The 8,373-nt window shown below is 55.7% G+C and overlaps 1 protein-coding gene across 2 annotated transcripts; it reads right to left on the bottom strand.

Annotated features, from left to right (window-relative positions):
- Positions 1–697: 697 nt before the first annotated feature.
- Positions 698–8,155, bottom strand: LOC112971237 (cytosolic 5'-nucleotidase 1A-like). Of its 2 annotated transcripts, none has more exons than XM_026076441.1 (7): positions 7,990–8,155; positions 6,778–6,864; positions 6,015–6,182; positions 5,391–5,520; positions 4,600–4,722; positions 3,405–3,583; positions 698–2,952 (listed from the first exon to the last, which is right to left on the bottom strand). In XM_026076441.1, the coding sequence occupies exons 2-7, from the start codon at positions 6,820–6,822 to the stop codon at positions 2,650–2,652; spliced, it is 948 nt and encodes a 315-aa protein (XP_025932226.1). In that variant the 5' UTR covers positions 6,823–6,864; positions 7,990–8,155; the 3' UTR covers positions 698–2,649. The 2 variants fall into 2 exon arrangements, with proteins under 2 accessions (XP_025932226.1, XP_025932227.1); XM_026076442.1 differs by having other exon boundaries at positions 6,015–6,179.
- Between the last annotated feature and the right edge of the window lie 218 nt (positions 8,156–8,373).

Below are 8,373 nucleotides of genomic sequence, written 5' to 3'. Positions count from 1 at the left end.
GCTGGCCTTGACTCAGCTAATCCCCTCTCGCTGGAGTCATCGCCCGGGTCGGCGTTAAATTTAGCACGCGCCGGCYGCGGGGATGGCGATTACCTCGCTCGCCGCCGCTCTGCGGCAACAGATTTGTTGTGCCTGGCGAAGGGGGCCGCGGGACGTGCCAAGGGGGGTACCTGACCCCTGCAAAACCGCAGCGCACATCCGCACCTGCTTAGCAGGCACGCTTGGAGGATCCTCTAATTAACGTTTGCTCAGCGATCGAAGATGACGAGCGCTTGGCAGTGTTAGCGAACGATTAGTAGTTGATGCTGTTGTCGCTCGGATGGGAGCCAGCGCGGAGGTAGCGAAGGGAGCGCGGGCTGGGGAGCAAATTCTATTAAATTAAGGCTTCTGGTGTCTTCTGCAGTTCAGTGCTTGATTTTGATGTCCCTTGTGCTGCAGGGAGCTCATCCGAAGCCCGCTGAAGGTTTCCTGTGATTTCAGCAGTACTAAGCCAAGCCTGACTTGCTCGATGTGATGTCTGCCTGTATATGTGTGGACAGGGTCTGGATAGTTGAACCTAAGGTCTGCAGAGATACACCGAGTTATTTCTCCCCCCTTTTCTGTATCGTTGAACACAAATGTGAGGGACAAGAACTCTCAACACCAGCAAATCATATATGTATCTTTATTGGAGGAAAAAGCATCGGTGAGAGTGACACCTGCAAAACCATTAAAAAAATTGCTTTCTAATCCCACTGACGTATAAAAACACTGTAATCTTCCTCCCCTTTGGCCATAATCCCCAAGTCCTTTGGCAGCTGGGACTAGCATTTTGCTGGGTTTACGTTCCCACACTAGCTGCAAGCAGGTGGGCAGGAGGTCCCCGTCGCGCACGTATATCATGCTTCTCCCTTAGCCAGGCACCGACTTTTCCCTGCCCGGAGAGGCTAGTTAGTACTTTTTTTTATTACCAGCTCTGGTCAATCCCTCCCCACATCCATGTCCCCGCTCAGTCTTCCCATTCTTATCTTTGCTAACAGTGTTTGGGATCTGCTGGGTTCTTCTGGAAGCAAAACTAGGGCCAATATTTAAATGAGGACAAAACATGACAGGCAAATTGGTTTGGTGCAAGTGGGGTAAAACAGCCATGGCCGTGGCACAGAGAAGACGTGGGCAGCCCGCGAGCCACCAGCACGTTTGAGAGCGTGATGATTAGATTTAAAAAAAAAAAAAGCGCCCCAAGAGAGATAATTTTGCACCTGTGAGGGTGATCTCAGGGATTTTGTGCATTTGGGGAGGCTTTGATGTGCCCTTCTGGAGACCGGAGCAGTGCAAGCCCTGAGCCCCTTCACGGGAAGCTCAAGTGGTTCGAGATTAAAACACCGGAGCAGGCTGGATTTACCGGGCCAGTCGGCGATACCAGTACTACTGGTCCTTACGGCCAGCCAGCTGTTTTTCAGCTAATGTTTTTTCATGCTGCAATTTCAGTTTCATGAAATCCTCTGAGTTTCAACCAAATGTGATTAAAAATTTCTTCAGAGATCTCTATTTCTCTGAGGTCTACCATAAAATTCGCATTTAAGAATTTTGCAGAAAAGCTGAGATGGAGAGGTAACATCATGCTGGCCGTGAACTTCTAGTGTCATCGGGAGTGGGAGGCCAGCAACCTTTTTTAGACCGTTTAGCAAGGCAGAGCTGCACTGGGGGGGACCAGGGGAGCCCCCCAGGAGGCTTACTTTCGGCAGGTTCTTAGAGGCACGCTCATTTTTCTCGCTGCAAGAAGGGGCCCATGGGTTCGTGACTCATGTCCCCTGCAGCCCTGGGGCTACGGTGACGGCTGGGCTGCAGCAGGAGCACAGCACAGTGTCCCCTGGTGGCCACTGCTCACGTCCGTGGAAAGGCTTGGGACCTGCATGTGCTTCCTCGTGGCTCAGCACCTCCCAGGACTGTCCTGAAAACATGCAGGTAGGGAAAGGCATTGCCTTTGGAAACAGGATGCCCCAGGAGCTGAGYGTTTTACAGAGCTGGGTCTCCTAAGGGCGTTCTGCCTGTGACCCCCAAGAAAAGGTGATTTGTGCTGTAGTCTCTTGTACGTGGGTTTTTCTGATTGAGATTGAGGTTTCTTTTCTCAACTCAGTCATCCATTTTTACAAAATCTGTAGGACCTTCATACCTTCGAGGTCGCTCTCCCTCTGCCAGGTTTGGTTGGAGCTGGTCAGAGCTCTGCTCTGCGATTAGCACAGAGCTGCTAGAAGGACTCAGTCACACATCAGCCTCGCCTCCTCGGGAAATCGAGCTGAGGAGCATGTTCGGCTGAGGCAGCGTATCAAAGGCTGGCATTGGCCAGAGCGCCAGAGAGTAAATCTTGGAGACTGTGTCTGAGATAGCTTCATCGCTTCTGTTTGGAGAACAGAAAAGCACCCAGGCCCTACAGGGCAGGAAAGTGGCAGGGAAGTTGTTGGTTTCATCCCAGGACAGCACAGACCTCGTCTCAGGAGCAGAAATGAGCATAAAGCCTCGTCTGGTAGCCGGCACTCTCATGCAATGTTGTCTTCCCCTTTCCCTGAGGTTTGCTTGCTGCAGGTTGGGACATCCTTCCCTTCCCACCAGAAGTTTTGCTTTGAAATGACCCAATCCCATGTGCTGCTGGGAGGGAGGACTGCTGGCCCGTCAGCACTGTGAGGGGACCCAGGCAGAGGGTACACCCACTTCTTGAGCCCCCTGGATGTTATGAAGGCCATCGTCAAAGAAGATGTGGGGCTGGATCTGGGTGAGGATGGGGCCCTTGGGAGCCCCGTCCATGAAGAAGGCCTCATCAATGGCCAACCCCCATTCCCGAAGCGTCTTGATGGCTCGGATGCCCATGTCCCGGCCGCTACGGGCCGTCACCAGATAGGTGCGGATGGGGGATTTCTCTTGACTGAACTTCTTTCGCATCTTCCCAAGGTGCATGGCAAAAGCCTTCAGAGGACCCTGGAATTGCACAGAGAATTGGGAACGGGTTGGCATTGTGCGTTCGTACGTTGGCCTTGGTTCAAACCCTGGGGTGGTCAGAAGACAGTGGAGTACTGTGGTGCTAATGCTAATCCTGGAGTGACCAGGGAAGCACATCCCAGCTAGCAGCACCGCTGGGTCTGAAACCTGCAGTGACTTGGATGGCAAAAGGTCCCAAAGGTGGCAGTGACATGGGTGACCATGGCTGGCCTGCCTCCAGCTATTTGAGACCCAGAGCTCATTTACAGGAGACATCTCCAGTGCAATGCTGGATCAGGCCCACACCAATGGCTGGGGAGTGGTTAATGAGAAGGGAAACCATAAGGATTTGTGCTTTTTCTGCTGCAAGGGGCTCATGGCAAAACCCTGGCAGGAGAGGGACATTTGCAGCCTGGTGCAAACTGCCTGTGCAGACGGGGTGGTCAGCTCACCTCTCCCATGGGCACGGCCTCCATGGCCCTCTCGTACCGCACGGCTCCCTCCAGCCCCTTTTCCCGAAAGACCTGGTCCGTCTCATCCGAGAAGAGCACGGCATCTCCATCGAACACCACGCGCAGCTGGGTGCTGGGGGTCTGTACCTCTTGCTGGAAGACRAGCGCTGCAGAAACTCCTGCAAGACACAGTGTGTGGGGGTAAGAGGGGGGGCTCAGGTAAGACACCTCATCCAAGGAACAGCTCGTGCACGAGCAGCTGCTCCCTGGACCTCTGCCGTGGCCCCGTCTGACACCACAAATGTCTTTGGAAAAGACGTTGGTGGGGCTGGGCTTTCCAAGCCAGGCTGGTTTCTGTGGGGGTCAGCCCAGCCTTTCTGCGGCTACATTATTTGGGGGTCAAGGAAGCGGCTGCTGGCCGAAGGCTGTCTGGAGAGACTTTGAGGGCTAGGAGATCCCGGGTGGCTGCATATACAGCAGGCACAGGCCGCCCTCCTCCTGGCATGCACTCATTCTGCCAAGCCCAGGTTTAACACCCAGATTTACCACGTCATGCTGTGAGTAATAGGGACTGGCACCTCTATCAGATTGGTATAATTGGCTTAATTATGGCTCCCTTCCTCCAAGCTGCTCCCTCTCATCTGCAGACTGAGGACCCCAGATGAGACACTTGTTAGAGCAACAATATTCTCCAGGGATATTTTAGGAATTTGCTTTGTAGCTAAGGAACACCTTCCCCCCCCCATCCCTCCCCCAAATTGGTCAGGCTGTAGTTGATTTGTTACTCACTGAAAAGGAGCTTGGCCAGCTGCTGCGCTCAATACACAAGCAAATCAGTCACGTTAATGAGATTAACCCCATTAGAGCTGTTAGGGAGACCATACCCCTCCCAGTCAGGTCAAGCATGTCCTTAAAATGGTCCTTATCATTAAGCACGTGGTTAATTTTTGTTGTACTAAGAAAGCAAACTTCTATAGCACCCTTACTAAATCCCAGGAATCTCAGGTGCTCCCTCTCATTCACCTAGGGAGCAGCCACAGGCCCCGAGACTGAGCTTTATGTCTGGGCACTCGGCTGCTCTGGGAAAGCGCAGCCCATCTACAGGGCCGCGTCTGGGGCCACGGGACCTGGGCATGGCACAAGGACACCCCATTGCGGGGCCAGAGGACTGCGCGGGACAGAGAGGAGAAGGCACCTCTGCGGAGGGCGTTGCAAACGTCCGTCCTGTCGGCCGAGAGGAAGAGCTTCACCTGGTGGGATTTCAGGTACTGCGTGGAGTCCTCATCGCTGACGAAGCAGAACTTGGAGATCTCCAAGCCTTCGGGTCGGGGGGGTGAGCAAAATCTGTTATGGGACGGTGACCTCTGCCTTGTGCCCCTCCCTCTTCCCCCCCCCCCGACCTCGGCACGCAGCAGCCCCAAAGCTGGGATACACCCCCTTCCCTGTAAAGGAGGTGACAGCCCTGTCCCTTGACCATGCTGGGGATCACGGAAGGGCTGCCCGAAGTGGCAGAAATCATTAGTACCAAGCGACCTTCCCCAGGGCCATGCAGGGAACTTGCCGCTGTTCCTGCTGCATCTTCTTGCCCATCGCTCCTATAGGAGCCTTTCCAAAAGCCACACTGAGATTTTTCTATAGCCCCGGTTTCTCGAGTGGCTGCCTGAGGATGCAGAGGCTGCACAAAATGCTGCCAGCTCCCACCGGTGTAAGGCCTTGTGCAACGGATAAGGCAGAAGGGAGAGTCAGACTCCCCTGTGGCCCTTGCAATGTGCTCTGACATCCCAGGAAAGCTGCTTGGAGCCAGCAGGAATTTGACTTCTGCTGCCAAAATTACCCCTTCCCCTTAAAATACCACCTCTCCCTGGTGGCTGAGTGGCTCCTGGCCCCAGGGTCTGCACTGCCGCTGATGCCTCCCTTTCTTGCCGCATCCGTTTCATAGCGCCCCGAAGGAGAGGTGGCCGCGTGGCAGCACTGGGCTCCCCGTACCGTAGTGCTTGGCACTGTTGATGATGCGCGTGCCGCTCTCGGGACTGTTGTTGGAGAGCACGATGACATCGAAGAGGTCCCGCTCCGCCGGGTCGCTCGCCAGGAGCTGCTCGTTCACGTACTGCACCGCCTGCGAGAAGCAGACACAGGCACCAAACGCTTCCAGCAGTTGCTCAGACTGGCTCAGCGCTGGTGATGACTTTGCCAGGGCTCTGATTTGTGGTTGAGCAGTTGGTGGATAGGGCTGGAGGCTGGGCACAGAGAGGACATTGCTCCACAGCTGTCGTTATACAGCGTTGAGTGTGCTACAGGGAGCCAGGCAGCGCGGGCATCCCGCAAAAACCAGACCCAGGAGGGCAGGGAGCAGGACACTGCTGCCAGAGCCTCCAGTGGGGCCAGGACACACGTATCCTCACCCCGGGATGGGAATAATGAGGCTGAAAGCCAGGAGTGGCTCAACATGGTCAGCACGGAGCTGGGAGCAAGGATGGAAATGGCCTTTCAACCTGTGCTCCAAGCGAGGCGTTGATGTGGCAGCTCTCCTTGCTGGAGGGGGAGGCTGGAAAGCTCGGAAAAGCCACCAAGCCGGGTTAGCACATGGCCCTGGCTGGGCTGGGGGCTCACCTGGATGAAGGCGAAGGCCGTGCCCGGTGGCAGGGGCTTGTTCTGGTTGGCYTGCTGGTGCCTCACGTACTCGTCCTTGCCCTTGGCCAGGAAGAGYGCGTGCTCCTCCTCCAGGTCGAAGATGGCCCTGGTTGTCACCGCGATGACCAGCGCCTCACTGGGGTCCTTCTGCGGAGCCGGGAGGAAAGAGCGGTCAGGAGGGGGAGGTGGCCGGGGGCGCTGGGGCGGGTGTTGGAGGTATCACACCTGCCCCTTCGCTTCTGGCTCTGCTGACGCCTGTGAGGGCCTACGGGGGACATGTGCCAGGAGTGACGTTCGGGCCACCGAGGCCAGGGCGGGCGGCTGTGACAGCCCAACCTGTCGGGTAAGTGTGACGCACGCCGAGGACGGCTCACGCGGAGGGGGTTGCTCCATCCTTTAGGCAGGTCTGGGCACGGCGTGGCCTCAGTCACCTCCCTGTGCTGAGCGGGGCATTGCCGAGGCGCTCTGCACTCTGCGCTTGCCAGCAAGTTTAAAGCCTCGGCCCCGCAGCCTCTTCCCGTTTGCAAGCCACGGACCTCCCCGGCACCTAGAGGTACCCCGCGGCCCTCAGACAGGCTTCTTTGGCCATGGCCTCTGCACTTGAGGGCTCCGGTTGCCTGGGCACGAGCAGTTCAGGCCGCTGCAACATCATGTTGTGGTTGTCATCACCGAGGGTGACATTGCAAAACACGTGGGGGTTAAGCTTGGGAAGCACCGCATCTGCATTTAGTGACAAACTGACCTGTTTCACATCGGTGTTCAGAACGGTGCTTTCAGGCTCTGCCATCCTCCCCGTTCAGCTCCGGCCGACAGCAAGTCTCTGATTAAACTGATGCATTACAACGTGTCCAGTTCAGAGAGGAAAAATGAAGAGGGGAAGAAAAAAAAAAGGGAAAGAGGATTAGACATCCTGCCCCCTCGTGGAGCAGCCCAAACAGTGAGCCTGCTCTTGCTGACGATAGCTCTGCTGTGAGCAAAGCTGGCCAGATAGGTCCAGCTGAGCATGGTGGAAAACTAGTTTTCAGCCGAAGCTCGCTTTCCCCCACTTTTCTGGGGGAATTGCTGAAAGAAGTTGCAAAGCTTTTTTTTCCAGCAAAACAGGTCTCTTTAGGGAGACACCTTTAATTAGGGCTCGGAGACTCAGCGGATGCGAGTAGGAGCTGTGGTCAAAATGGGTCAGATCTCAAAGGCAGGCTTTTAGCCGTGCCCTTAGCGCCATTCTTGCCACTTTGTGTTTACGTGACAAAGTTGTATCTGCAAATAAGCAAGTTTGCTGGGTAAGCAATGGGCTTGCAGCTGCAGAAGCGGCCAAAACCTGTGCTGGCCATTTGGGGCTGGAAACCCGAGTGGTGCTGAGCATCGCTCCGCTCGCTCTGTCTGTGCCCCTGCAGGGATGGGGTTTCTTCCCGTGGAGTCCCAGACCGCTGCCGTCCGGGACTGATCACCACCAGGCTTTGCTTGCTGAGCGGGGAGAAATTTTCCTTTCGAAACCAGTGGCGGGGAGCAAACCGCTTTTCTGAAAGTGAAAACGAAGTGAAAGGAAGGGGAAGGGAGCCGGGTTCCCCTTCCCRGCGACACACTGAACTTCTGCGCCGTTCTTTTAAGCTGAACACCCGGTCTGACTTCTCCTTTCTGTTGAACTGCCTCTGGTTAGCTGCAATATTGTTTACCGGCACCTTGTATACACAGGTATATGCATATATACCCCCCCGCACACACACGTGCACATATCTCTGGTGCATATACCACATAAAAAAAAATATATATATATATATATACAGTTCCATATACACACACACCCCTATATACTAGATAGATATACACACATAAATATATATGTATGTGGTGCCAAGTAGGCAGAAAAGCATCTGAGGAGGATGCCTGCTGAGCTGGGTCTCTACTGCAAGCAGCCGGAGTGACAGCCAATCTTGCAGCCCCGCAGCAAAGCACGTACCTTATCCTCTGCTTACTTCCAGCTGGGAAACAGTCAAGAATTCGCTAAAGCTSGAAAAAGCAAAGACGACCAAACTCACGGCGTGTGCTCTCCCTGCTCCCCGGCGCAGCCCGTCCGGCGGCAGCAGCCGAACCCCGCAGCCCTTGCAGGAGATGCTGCTGTTTATATTTCCCCCGGCGGGCAGGAAGCAGGCGGGCCTCGCCGGCGCGCCGGGATTTGTAGGCAGCCCCGCGGCCTGGCGCCGAGCCCGGCTGCAGCGGCCGGCCCGGAGGCGAGACTGCATTTCCCAGGCGGCGCCGCACAGGCGTAGGGTCTCCGCCGAGGTTTGCCTCGACCTGCGCGTGCAGCAGCCGCAAGGCACCGCGGTTGCTTCTATTTTCGTAG

Source organism: Apteryx rowi, unplaced genomic scaffold (assembly GCF_003343035.1).
Source record: "Apteryx rowi isolate R43461 unplaced genomic scaffold, aptRow1 scaffold_430, whole genome shotgun sequence".
NCBI lineage: Eukaryota > Metazoa > Chordata > Aves > Apterygiformes > Apterygidae > Apteryx > Apteryx rowi.
Note: the sequence above shows the minus strand (reverse complement) of the source record. Positions and strands in the feature narration are given on the sequence as shown.